Raw genomic sequence first — 14,896 nt, forward strand, 5'->3', positions numbered from 1 at the left:
GAAAGATAGTAGTAGAATGGATGTGGAAGATACGCAGATTGGCCTGGGAGGAAGATAGAATCCTGGAGGATTGAAAGTCAGGTATAATTATTCCCCTGTACAAAGGAGAAGGGGGAAAAGAAGTATGTGGTAATCATAGGGGTATTTTTCTTCTTAATGTAATAGGAAATGTATATGGTAGTATACTGTATATACTGACAGAATTAGGAAAATAACAGAGGAATTAGGTGGAGAAGAACAGGGAGGTTTTAGGAGGGGAAGAGGTTGTGTAGATTAGATATTCATTCTTAGCTCTTCAGTGGAAAAGTTTCTAGAGAAGGGAAAGAAGTTGTAAGCGGCCTCCATGGATTTGGAGAAAGCATATGACAGGGTGGATAGACAAGGACTGGGGTAAGTATTAAGAATGTATGGAATAGATGAGAAGTTGTTGAATGCTGTGAAGACTATATATGAGGGTGCTAAGGCTGCAGTGTGTGTGGATAGTGAACTAAGTGAATTATTCTATTTGAAGGTTGGATTGAAACAGGGATGTGTCATGTCTCCATGGTTGTTCAATCTGTATATGGAAGGGGTAATAAAAGAGATACAAGGTAGGGCAGTGGATGCTGGAGCGACCCTAATGAGAGAGGGCAGTGTTTGGAAACTCCCTGTACTGTTGTTTGCAGATGATACTGTGTTGTTAAGTAAAGAAGAAGGGGAGCTGCAAGGCTTAGTGGATGATTTTGGGAGAGTGTGTAAGAAACGGAATCTAAAGGTGAATGTAGGGAAGAGTAAAGTTGTTGTCTTCGAGAAAGGTGAAGTCAGTGAATGTACAGTGAGGTTGGATGGTGAGGAGATGGAAAATGTGAGTACGTTTAAGTACTTGGGGAGTGTGATGAGTAAGGATGGAAGTTTGGCAGGTGAAGTGCTTGAAAGGGTACAACAAGGAAGAAAGGTTGCTGGTTCCTTGAAAGCAGTGACAAGAAACAGGGAAGTGAGCATGGAAGTGAAAAAGTTACTACATGTCAGTATTGTGATACCAGCTCTGAGGTATGGAAGTGAAGCTTGGACCTTGTTGGAGGGACACAAGTCAAGAATGAGTGCAGCGGAAATAAGTTATTTAAGAGGAGCATGTGGAGAGACAGACTGACAAATGAGGAAGTGAAGGAGCGTTGTGGTGTGGATGTGGATGTTATAGGAAGAGTTAGGAGAAACACACTGAGGTGGTTTGGCCATGTGGAGAGGATGGAGAGTGAGAGACTGACGAGGAGAGTGTATGTGAGTGAGGTGGGGGAGGAGGGAGGGAGAGGCCAAGGATGAGATGGAGGGATGGAGTGGAGTGGTATATGAGAGCAAGGTGTGTGAGCTGGGAGCAGGGCAGTGAAATGGAGGGGGACAGGGCGACATGAAGGTGATTTGATCGTGGCCATTCCTTACGGGATTAAGGCGTCTGGCAATAGATATGTAGATAGAGCTGTGTTCATACGTACTTTACCAGCACTTGCAGAATGAACTCCCCACGGTGTCTGCTGTCTGACTGGCTGGCCGCTGGCTTGTGGTGCCTATCGTGTCCAGACCACGTTGCCAATATATCAAAAAAACATTCGAACTTTTAATTCCGACGTCGAACCACAAAATAAAATAAAACCATGCTTTCGTGTATAATTTTTTTTTTTTTTTTTTTGTAAAGCATACATGTCACTTAAGTGTTTGTGACTTAGATTTTGTCATATAGATTTTGTAAAAAAAAAAAAAAAAAAAATGCTTACTTGGTTCTGATGCAACCCTGCCGCCCCTCTACTGTTCCCTTTTTCCTCACGGTCCCATGGTACCTCCCCTCCCCTCTGGATCTTTCCACCTCCCACTTTGGGAACCACTGATCTAAATGAACTCTTAAGACTCCTACCTACAGGTACGTACTTCCTAAGATGAATAAAAACTTTTAATGATAGCCAGAATACAACAAAAAATGCAGCTCGATACTGAAGTTAACTGAACAGCGGGCTAGGAACATATTTACATTGACATCCTTTAATATACCTAGTAAATTATTGTGATTATTACACACACACACACACACACACACACACACACACACACACACACACACACACACACAAACGATATATTTCACTCAATTCGTACTGAAGCTAAATACAAATTATTTTTAATTTCATGATGTTAACGTTATATATTTTTCATTAGTTGTAGTTGATTTGGAGGCCCCCTCAGAAAACTTAGGGGGAGGGGGTGAGCGCCCCTCGCTGCCCACCTCAAATGACGCCCCTGGAGTTGGCCTTGCCCTGTGACTTTGTCCTGTGATCTTGGTCTCTGACCTTTCTCTGTGACCTTGGCCTTAACTGACTGTGCCGAATAGCGAATCTTTTTATTCCCGTCATATCTTCAACACCTCCACCAAGTTTGCTCTAAATCGGATAAAAATAGTTTCAGTTGGCCTTGCCCTTTGACTTGACTGACTGTTCTCGAAAACAGTAGGTTTACTCCTTGACCAACTTTTAACCCTTTCACCAACTCTGCTTAAATTCAGATTAAACCCGTTCAAGCCCTTTTGTTAAAACACACACACACACACACACACACACACACACACACACACACACACACACACACACACACACACACACAAACAGAGGGATCGAATTGTGACCTTGACCTTTGACTGTTCTAAAAATTAACTTCATCTTTGCTTTATCCTCAGCCCTTCCTCTTAGTTTGGTCAGTTCTGAATACAAAGTACGAGTAGTGAAGCTGATTTGGCCAGGTCAGCGTTTATCCCAGCCCTGTGACATCCATCTTCGACTTATTGCCCTGAAAAAAAAAAAAAAAAAAAAAAAAAAAGTTTCCATATGGCCTTTCCCCGGACCCTTCTGTGAAGTTTGGTTTATATCGATTAAAAACATTTTGTTTAGAAGAATTGAAACATTATTCATACACGCAAAAGCTTCATCTGTATAGGAGTAACAACTCCCATATCGTCATGTTCTGTCTCTCTGTGTGTCTATCACTTTGCTTTTCTCCCATTCACTCTCAGATTCCTCTCCTCTCAAAACGTTCCCAAATTCAGACACCAGCTGCTGAATATGAACGTCTGAGTCCGCGATTAATGTTGCACAATCTGTGAACGACAAGTGATTTACTTTCCTGTCTCGCCTTCTCGCTGCATCACTTTATACACTTTCAATCCGGAGACGTCTATTATTGTTTTATTCTTGAAAGGGTAAATGAAGGCTGCACCATTCCTTCACTCACTCAGGCGGGGCAAACGCTGCAGGTTGTATAGCTTCACTCACCCTTCGGTTCCAAACACGAAGGAGCGTCCATGAAGCCTCCAGTAAGCAAACTCTCTCCTCTCTAAATATTTCCCGGAAGGGACGATCGACTTGTTCCGCCCATGGGTTTTATAGCCTTCCACCTCCTGTTCGAAAACTCAGTCCTAAGTCAAATGAAATGGACTGGTGACACTGAAGAAGCTATGAAATAAGTCACCAATTTACAGTGCTTAAACCTATCCCTTCCTTCAATACCCTGACGTCTTCTTCCCTCACCGGCACATTAACAGGAGTAATGGCAACTCTAGGCTCATCCGGACGTGAACTGAGTGGACCGTAAGAAACCGGCTACCTCAGTAGGACGCTCTTAGAGATCTTTTGTTGAGGTTATGCTGAAGGACCATCAGTGTTCTGATAGTGAGATAAACGAGGTAAGTCCCTATTTAAACAAATTGAACTTTCGTATAAACATGGCACACCCCTGACACAACTACACCTTTTCCTCAAACCATTCACCTTCCTGCCCTCACACTCTTACGCATGTCAGCTCATCTGATAATATCTAATCTTCGCACTTAACGCCTTCAGTTTGGTGACGTAATTTATTTTTCATTCTTGTAAAGTGTAAACGGTTCGATTTGACTTCGATTTAACTTTAACTGTACCGCTGATGGGGTTTATTAAGCATCGCCAAAGCTAAATACATTCATATGGAGGAGAGTGATATTATAAGCATCCACATGATTTTGAAAGTGTGGAACTGTTCGAGCGAGAAAGCTTGCTAATGTTGACATTTTACCTACAACAAGAAGTGTACCATCCCATTTGCCTGATGCACATTCTGAAATGATCCGTCTTATATCAAAATGTGCATACTATCAGTTCAGTGCTTTGGATCCTCTTTTTAAAGTATAATGAGTCACATTTGACTGAATTTTTAATGTTCAGTTTTGTGCTTTTTGGCTCCTCCCAGCACACTGTTGGCATATTTTGAGAAAAACTACTTGTGTAAGATTTATTACTCTTTCATTAAGCTTTCAGTGTTATCCGTGGGTTCACAGTAGCTTTAATCGTTTCAGGGATAATCCTGTATTGGAGTACACTTTGACGTTTTTTTTCCCATGCGCATACGGTGGTGAATATTATTCTGAAATAGTCACACAGGCAACAAATGTTACTTTTTTTTATAAATATTTTCAACGATTGTAGGTAGGTCTGATGTAGCTTTGACAGTTTCTGAGATAGTTTTATAAGTTCAGATTGGAGATTTTTTGCCTTCCTTGGCAATATAGTGGCGAATTTTGAGGAAAGTCACTTAAACAAAACCAATTACCTGTTCATGGGATACCTAACTATCTGTATAGATAAGCTGAAGCTTTAAATAACAGTTTTGGTTTTCTTTGGTGTTCAACTTGCTTTTTCTCTTTCTTCTGCGATATGGTGAATAATTTTAAATAAAGCCACTTAAGTAACACCTACTGCTTTTTCATAAACTTTCCAATAACGTGCATAAATCTGCTGTAGCTTTAATGCTATCCAAAATACCACTGTTCTGGTGTTGCGTGATACAAGCCTCCACATCCCTCTGTGTATAAATCTGCTCTCGCTCGTCTTGTTTGCTAGAGTAAAAAACTATAAAATACGCCACCAGATTCAAATTGTTACAATTTTTAACCACGCACATACATCTGTAACACATGCGTCAAATGTCTCGATCGGGTCTATCAAATGGCTTTTACAGGTTCATAATTACTACATATAGATCCCCTCACTTTCTCTTTATGCTCTTTACAAATTAACAATGCAAATGTCAGATTAAGTAACAGACAGCCTGCAGATAATATTAAACCCAAATGTAAAAACAGAGTAACATTAATCACTGTCTGCTAGCAGGAAATAGAACAGCGAAGAATAATTGCTCTGCCAGAAAGAATCAGAGGAGGAAAAGATATAATCTGCGTAGGAAAGCAAAAGAAAAAAAAAATGTCTAAGAAAAACCTTGAAGCACACATTACTTGTATTAATCAGACCCAAAGGAATTTCCAGCTGCGTCTGAAGAAAGTAGTGCACCACCAACTGGCCTACTATAGTCTATTTGATTGACCTATGCAGCTGTGACGTATGGGGCAAGTAGGGTGTGTTTGATTCGCTGCTGCTGATTGGCCGCCGATGATGTCATTGAAGTAAATGTAGGCATGTATTATAGTGCAACATGAGGACGTAGCTGTACACCGTGGGTGGATATTATAGTGTAGCATGCGGGCGTAGGTGTACACCGTGGGTGGATGCAGTGCAACATGCGGATGTGGGTGTACGCTGTGAGTGGATAATTTACTTCAAACGTCACTAATCGCTTTATAAAATTTTATACTGTACAGCGGGGATATCGAGTCCGGATTTTCATTTTTTTTTTTTTATGTCAATAAAACCCAATCTATACAGAAGATCACTTTACCTTGAATAAGAGAGGTAGGTAGCTCCTTGGAGAACACACCACAAAAATTTGAAGAAAAACAGTGGAATATAAACCTAAGTTCTAGATTTTTGAAAAAGTGGTCTCAATTACCCCAGGCATGGGGCAATCAAGACCACAAATAAAAAAAAAACTTGTGTTTCAAGTAATATGGAGGTACCTTACATCATCCTGTTTGCTGTAGTGCACTATAACCTAAACACTTAAACTTAGCAAACAACAAGTCTGCAACTTAGGACACGATAAGTCCACCACTGATCTCACATTAAACCTACCACTTAGAGAACAATAAAGAACTTCTTTGTCAAATGAAATTAAATGTCCTTTCATCATCATATTTGCTGTGTTGTGCTGTATTTTCAACACAAACACGTGCACATTAAGTCCACTACTTGCACACAAAACTTAGCGCACAATAAGTCCCTGAAATATATAATTTGTAACAACTTTATTCTTAATCACATCATGAATTTTTACCCTCTGCACAGTTCTGTCGACAGTTATAACATCCTCCTCTTCAGTCCCTGGCAACTTGAAGGCCACACATCCCGGTTTACACTTACTTGTCTTAGCGTTGTCTTCTAAGTTTGTCTCATCATAACTGATGATATAGATCTTTTCCACGTGACGTCACGAGTCATGTGACTTTTGTTTACGGCGCCACATTTGACGGCAAATTATCTGAGGTATAGAGAGAATTGCAGAATCCACAATGGTATTCCACTGTTGTGCCTTCGGCTGTAAGACAAGGCAGAAAACTGGAAGTGGGGTACACTTCTACCGATTTCTAGCCAATGAGGAAATGCGACAGAAGTGGATAGCTGCCGTGAAGAGGGAGAATTGGCAGCCGACGGCCTACTCCCGTCTCTGTAGCAAGCAATTCATATCAGGTGAGCCGATGATTTGTGAGTAGATACTGGCATATTTACCATTCTTAGCAGTTGCAGGTGTCATGGGATATCCTAATTATGTTAATGTTACAGAGCACAAGACCCACATGGCCATGCGTGTAAGTGGGAAAAGAGGGGAAGGGTCCATGTCACAGGCCTTGTTTTGGTATTATTCCTGAGTTTCACTCACACGAAATCGGACACAGCAGTGGTGATCAAGAATGTTAGATGCGTGAGTAAAACCGATTAAAATACAGGTTAGGTTATACTTAAAGTTAGGTTAGGTTAGGTTAGGTAAAGAGGTTAGATTAGCTTAGGTTAGGTTAAAGCTTATATTTTTATTTTTTCAATGTTCTTCACTGTGATTCATTTGAAACTAATATTTGTGCCATGGTGGATGATTTCAACAACAGTGCAGTACAGAATATTGTTAAACACTTCAGTATAAAACTGTTATATACCACTGTGAGCCTATGTGCAAAACACTGTTTCATTACAACTGAAGCATAACTACTAGTACTACTATGTAAGATTTTCTGTTTTATTAGAAATGAATGTTGCTCCACAGAAAGCAAAACTGTCAATACATCTATCTGTCTATCTATCTATAGCCCGACCCCCTAATCCCGCAAAGGGTGGCCGCAGACAAAACGCCTCCAAGTCGCTCTGTCACCCGCCATTTGACTACCCTCCCCCCAACTCACTCCCCCTCCTTCATATACCTCTCAACTCCATCCCTCCACCTCATCCGCGGCCTTCCCCTCCCTCTCCCTCCCTCCACCTCACCTACATACACCTTCTTAGTCAGTCTTTCATTCTCCATTCTCTCCACATGTCCAAACCACCTCAGTGTATTTCTCCTAATCTTCTCAACACCAACCACATCCACCCCACAACGTTCTTTCAATTCTTCATTCGTCAACCTGTCCCCCCATGTCACTCCACATGCTCCTCTCAAGTAGCTCATTTCCACTGCTTTCACTCTTGACTTGTTCCCCTCTTGCAAGATCCATGCCTCGCTTCCATACGCCAGGGTAGGGATCACAATACTATCATGCAGTGACTTCTTAACTTCCATACTCACCTCCCTATTCTATTTCTCATCACTGCTTTCAGTGAACCAACAACCTTCTTTCCCTGCTGTACCCTTTCAAGCACTTCATCCCCCAAGGTTCCATCCTTACTCATCACACTACCCAAGTACTTGAATGCACTCACATTCTCCATATCCTCGCCATCCAACCTCACTGCACACTCTGTGACTTCATTCCTCTCAAACACCATAACTTTACTCTTGTTCACATTAACTTTCAGATTCCTCTTCCTACACACTGTCCCAAATTCATTCACCAAACCTTGCAACTCCCATTCATCTTCATTCAACAATACTTTATCATCAGCAAACAGCAACACCGGAAACTTCCAAATCTCACCCTCATTCATTAGAGCCAGCCCCACATCCTCTGCCCTACCTTGCACCTCCTTTACAACCCCATCCATGTATATATTAAACAGCCATGGAGACATCACACATCCCTGTTTCAGTCCCACATTGAGATCAAAGAACTCACCCAGCTCACCATCCACTCGCACCGTAGCCCTAACTCCTTCGTACATACTCTTCACAGCATTCAACAATTTCCCATCCACTGCATATATTCTTAATACCTTCCACATACCTTGCCTATCTATTCTGTCATAAGCTTTCTCCAAGTCCATGAAGGCAGCATACACTTTCTTTCCCTTCTCAAGATACTTCTCCACTAAACATCTTAGAACAAATATCTGATCTATACACCCTTTTCCCTATCTGAATCCCCCTTGTTCTTCTCCAACTAGCTCCTCTGTTATATGCCTAACTCTATCAATGAGTATTCTACCATATATTTTTCCAGTCACACTAAGAAGGCAAATACCCCTATGGTTACCACATACTTCTCTCTCCCCCTTTCCTTTGTATAAAGGAACTATTATACCTGATTTCCAGTCCTCCGGAACCCTTCTCTCTTCCCAAGCCAATCTATACAACTTCCATATCCACTCCACAACAATCTCACCCCCATACCTCAGCATTTCACCACACACTCCATCAATTCCTGGGGCCTTTCCCATCTTGATCTTCATTGCTTCCACTATTTCCGCCCTACTGATCTCTTCCTCCCTCCTCTCATCTCTCCTTCTCCCAGCCATTCCACAACCACTAATACGCGCACTGCTCTCACTCTCTACATTCAACAAATCCTCAAAGTGCTCCTTCCATCTCCTCAATTTCTCTCTCTTCTCCACCAACAATCTATTATTCCTATCTTTCACTCCGCTACTATTTCCCCTTTCACACTGCCTTACTTTCTTTACCTCCTTTCAAAACTATTTCTTACTCTCCCTCCATTTCACACTCAGATTCCTCCCAAATTCTTCATCCACTTTCTTCTTACTCTCCTTCACCAATCTCTTCACCTTCCTTCTCCTGCTCACATATACCCCTCTCTTCTCTCTCTCATCTTCTCCCCCACCTCTACTCGCTAGCCATTCACTATATGCCTTCTTCTTTTGTTCCACAGCTCGTTTCACCTCATCATTCCACCATGCTGTCCCTTGCACACCCCTGCATCTCCTCCTCACTCCACAAACCAACTCACACGCTGCGCCTATCTCTTCCGTGAATATCTTACATACGTCTTCCACCCCTTCCATCTGCTCTAACTCCTACCTTCCCAATCTTTCTTCCACTATGCTCTTATACTCTGCCATTCTCTCACTGTCTTGCAATTTCTCCACTCGTCTCACAGGAGCTGTTTCCTCCTGTCTTCCCCTTCGTCTCTTCAACATGTCAATACATGCTCCAATTAAATACACATTTTTCACATAGTACAAAAATATTTTAATTACAAATGAGAGGATAACTAATGTACTTAAATTAACAGCCCCCTGTATTTATCTTTTACCAGGTTTGTAGCTACTAAGATTCTTTTGTTAATGTATAATGTAAAATTATTAAAACTATATTGTTGAAATCTTTTAGTTTTATGTTGTGGTACTCATCTGCATGGAATAAATAACCTTAATTTAAGTTTGTGCCAATGTTATACTTCAGTTGTAAAAGTTAACTTCAACAGTAATACTGACAGTTTTGGCATATACTATCAAGTAGGCCTATGCATTTTATGTAAAACTTTTAAACATACAGTACAGTATATAGGCTGTGTTTATGTATTTAGGCATATAATTACTGAAATTTCCAAAATAAGTAAATTTGGAGGTAAATTTCCAGAATTACACCCATCTCCCCTTGAAGCTTAAAATTTTCATTTTTTAATGTTTTATACTGTGATTAATTTGAATCTGATATTCATTTTTGTCGGAAATTACTTCTTTTTTCTACCAAACCAAGCTAACCAACCAACGTAACCTAACCTAACACTAGGACCTAACTTGAAGATTAAGAAGAGAGGATAACTGCAGCAGGAGCTAGGCAGCTCCCACAAGAATGTTACTATACCCTGCCTACAATAGCCCATGCAGGCCCATGCTAGGCAGCTCTCACAGGAGTGTGACTACAAGAATGGCAAATTTTGCATGTAACCCATACCTGTCATACGTTTATCTAGCCTATGCTTGAAACTTTCTAAACAGTGGGCAGCAACTAGGGTACATCACTGAGAAACCTATTCCATTCATCAACTACTCCATTCCCAGTCAATGTACTCGTATATAATCCCTCCCCCCTTGCCCCCACGTCAGTAATTTGTTGATTACCAATACGATTTAAATGTACTGTGTGTCAGTTCCAGCTATCTGTATTGCACATACAGTATACAATATGACATGTCTATTTAACTTGAGTGGTCTCCTGGTGAACTTTGACGGGGTATTTACCAAACAGTGATAGAGAGCGCCATATCTGAGATCTGGTTTTGGTCCCTAATTCTTGAAAATGGTGAAATTCTCCCTAGATGTAAGGATGTATAGCCCCAAACAATCTATCTTGTTCCTGTACAGATCTTGGTAGCGTAGATTCAGATTTCTACATATATCTGACAGTTTCATCTGTGACAGCCCTGTCTGGACAGCCTTTACTGCGAGGATTTTGCCGTCCAGTGTTGAGTCGTAAACAAAACCACGTGATTTCTGTGACGTCACTGGAAAAGGTCTAATGGCCGGAGATACTCCACTGACACTCTCTTCCAGATTACGAAAGTACTTTTAAATTTCATTTTCTGAGACAGCTGCACGTTTCCTGCTTATATCCTGACACATCTGGTGCGTCAGAATATTTGAGTGCAGGCAAAGAAACCCAAGTGCCCAGTCTTCTCCCGGTAAATTGTCCTTATACTGTTCGACATGTCTGCATTGACGATCCAAGTGGTCTTTTACAAATTTCCCTATGTGGATCATATCAAACGCATGACCAAAATCCCCAAGGGCAGCAGTGTTTTGTGCAATTGACTCTTCTTCAAACTGCAGCAGGGACGTCTTCTGTCCTACTCTCCCAGGTTCCTTAGATCTCCAAGACAAGACTTGTAATGATGCCTTGGGGATATAAAACTTTCGACTGCCCGACGCTGGCTCATTCCATCCCTTACTGCAGCAAACAACCAGTGTCATAGTTTCAGGAGTGAACTGGACCTTGTGGGATGTCACTTTTTTCTTATAATGACGCACTATTCAGAAACAAACAAAGTACTTAAGTTAAGCAATGGTCTCAATTACCCCCGGTTTGGTGGTCTCAATTATCCCATGTTATATAAACATTAATACAGAGTAAACGTTAATGTCGATCATTACCAAACTGGCTGTATGCATACATGGAATATAAGGCTACATATCACTTGAATATGGGCTGGCTGTGGGATACGGCTTGGGTACAGCACACCATAACATTCACAGTAGAAATTTCCTGTAATTTTAATACAAAAGCATTGTTAGGATTTAGGGGTACTTCTGGGATAGTGGAATATTGTGCTTTACATATATTAAAGAAAGCGACGCTTTGGATCACCCCTTCAGCCATGCTAAATATTCGTCCTGAGGTGACGCTCAAATCTGGGCATCATTTACGTACACAAACACTATAGTATCCCTCGCGTAAATGTGCGGCTGTGGTGTGTCCCGCACCTGTGTACAATGATGCCATGTTTCCCCAACTTGCGATGTGAAACGGAAGCTATTTATGTACAAGGCATCACAAATACGATAAATTCAGATGAATAAAACTTACACTTGTGTATTTTGATGGATTAATCAACAGTAATCTTATTATGCATAAAATATTTATACAGTAACACAGAAACATGGCATACATATTGTACAGTGTTGTTAAAAGAAATTGTAGTCACTTTTAATGGTTTTTAGCGTAGTTTTAGGGTAGGTAATAATATCACAGTTATGGATATAAGATAATGAGCCTGAAAAAAGAAGAAATATGCCAATATCCAAAGTCAAAGAAATAATTCATATAATTCTTGTGAGTGGCAACACTGACACACCCAGTCTGGCCTAAGGTAAAGTACATACCTCCATAGACCCAAGCATAGCTTGTACAGGTGCTGCTAGGGAAAAATGCTCACATTTACTGGCTTTTACCGTAATTTTAAGGGTGAGGAATAATCACATTTATAATCATAAGCTAATAAGAGGTGAAGTCAGTGAATGTACAGCGAGGTTGGATGGTGAGGAATTGGAAAATGTGAGTACGTTTAAGTACTTGGGTAGTGTGATGAGTAAGGATGGAGGTTTGGAGGGTGAAGTGCTTGAAAGGGTACAGCAGGGAAGAAAGGTTGCTGGTTCTTTGAAAGCAGTGATAAGAAACAGGGAAGTGAGCATGGAAGTGAAAAAGTTACTACATGACAGTATTGTGATACCAACTCTAACGTACGGAAGTGAAGCTTGGACGTTGTTGGAAGGACACAAGTCAAGAGTGAGAGCAGTGGAAATGAGTTATTTAAGAGGAGCCTGTGGAGTCACATGGAGAGACAGGCTGACGAATGAGGATATAAAGGAGCGTTATGGTGTGGATGTGGATGTGACAGGAAGCGTTATGAGGAACATACTGAGGTGGTTTGGCCATGTGGAGAGGATGGAGGGTGAAAGACTGACGAAGAGAGTGTATGTGAGTGAGGTGGAGGGGGAAAGAGGGAGGGGGAGGCCGAGGATGAGATGGAGGGATGGGGTGGAAAGATATATGAGAGAGGGGGGTGTGAGTTGGGAGCAAGGCAGTGAAATGGTGGGGGACAGGGCGACTTGGAGGCGATTTGTTTGTGGCCACCCAAAACGGGATTGAGGCGTCTGGCAGTAGATAGATAGATAATATGTAGGACACAATAGTAGGGATATGCCAATACCGAAAAAAAAAAAAAAAACATTATTCACTCGCGAGCGGCAACACTTCCACACCCAGTCGGTGGCCTTGACTGCATAGCTTCCTGGTGGTGACCTCGTGTCACTTCCTTTATGTCCTTTGCACAGACGGCATGGCAGCTCAATCAGCCCATTCCTCGCATCTATACAGCCAGGCTAAAGAAATTGTCTTCAGTGTAAGGCAGTATTTACAGGGGGAGGAGAAGGAGAAGGGAGTAGTTCTTCATGGCCTATCAAAGGTCGTCTCTCGTTCAGCTGCAGCAACGAAGATTAGCGAGAGATCAGTTGAAAAAATCTCTAAAGATGCAAGAGAGAATGAGGAGATTCAATGTCTCAAGTTTAAGTCGCCCAAGAAAAGGAAACGTGTAGCACCAATGACTGATTTCTTTGATAACTTTAATGAAGGCGTGCTACGAAGAACAGTTCTGAGTTTTTATGACAGGAAGGAAATACCCACACTTGAAAAAATTTATGCAGAAATTAAGACCAATCTTTCGTATCCTGGCAGCCGTGAGACATTAAGAGTTCTTAAGAAAATCGGTTTTCGTTATGCAAATGTTGATGGACGGAGATTCCAAATGGAAAGAGATGATATAACGTATGCACGGTGTATTTTCTTGAAAGAAATGAAGGAGCTTAGAAGTTCAGGCAAAACCACTGTCTACTTAGACGAGACATGGATCAATCAAAATTACTCTGTGTCCAAATGCTGGGTAGACAGCAATGCAAACAAGGCCGTGGGAGTGAGGGTGCCCACAGGGAAGGGTTCCCGCTTGATTTTGCTGCACGCAGGAACCAAAGATGGATTTGTTCCCGGAGCAAACCCTTGTTTTCCAAGCAAAGAATGTAGGAGACTGTCATGAACAGATGAATGCGGACACCTTTGAAAAGTGGTTTAAGAATCAACTGTTACCCACCATTCCATCATCTTCTGTTATAGTGATGGATAATGCATGCTATCACTTCAGAAAAATAGACAAACCACCAACTACTGCGACCAAGAAGGTGGAGATCCAAGAATGGCTGGAGGAGAAGGGTGTTACAGTGCCAGACGGTCTCCTCAAAACGCAACTCCTGCATCTTGTGACTCGCCACATCGCAGCTGCCAATACAAACTACGTCATCGATAAGACGGCCTCAGAACATGGACATAGGGTTGTACGCCTACCCCCTTACCACTGCCAATATAACCCAATTGAGCTAATTTGGGCACAGGTTAAAGGCTACGTGTCAAAGAGAAATACGTTCAGAATTGCAGATCTGAAGCCAATCGTCCATGAGTCACTCAACAACGTCACGGCAGACAACTGGAAGAATGCTGTGAGGCACGCTGAAAAACTGCAAGAGGATGATGAAAAGAGAGATACGGTGATTGATCATTACATCGATTCTTTCACTATCACTCACATCTTCTGATGAGGATACATCATAACTCTTCTATCCTCTTTTTCGCACTTTTCTTCCTCATGTTTCTCTTCCTTCTTTTTCTTCTGTTTTTCTGCCTTCTGTGAGAGATAGAGGAATAGGCCTATTGGGGACACCTCTTAAAAAAAAGCGCGCAAGACAAATACCTCAAGGGTGGTGTGGAAATGAAGTCAAATTTACAATATATACAATATTATGTAAAAGAAAATATCCAAAATATCTCTTGCAATAAGAGAGAGAGAGAGAGAGACAGACAGAGAGAGAGAGAGAGAGAGAGAGAGAGAGAGAGAGGGGGGCAGGCAGGCAGGAGAGGGGCAAGGTTGAATGCATTGTCGGCATGACGGGGGGTGGTGGTGGTGGTGGAGGCATTGTCAGGCTGAGAGATGGAGGAAGGGGAAAGAGAATGAATGAATGAAAATCAATCAAGGTACTGCAATAACGGGTCATCTTTCGCCGTATACAAAAAATGATAAATATCACTA

At 41.6% G+C, this 14,896-nt stretch overlaps 1 protein-coding gene across 1 annotated transcript; it reads left to right on the plus strand.

Annotated features, from left to right (window-relative positions):
* Positions 1-13,790: 13,790 nt before the first annotated feature.
* On the plus strand, positions 13,791-14,405 carry LOC145390682 (uncharacterized). Its single transcript, XM_080265475.1, has one exon. The coding sequence runs from the start codon at positions 13,791-13,793 to the stop codon at positions 14,403-14,405; it is 615 nt and encodes a 204-aa protein (XP_080121601.1).
* The last annotated feature ends 491 nt before the right edge of the window (positions 14,406-14,896 follow it).

The sequence above is a fragment of the Coenobita brevimanus genome, chromosome 15 (genome assembly GCF_032717465.1).
Source record: "Coenobita brevimanus isolate Jiangsu-jjx chromosome 15, ASM3271746v2, whole genome shotgun sequence".
Taxonomy (NCBI): domain Eukaryota; kingdom Metazoa; phylum Arthropoda; class Malacostraca; order Decapoda; family Coenobitidae; genus Coenobita; species Coenobita brevimanus.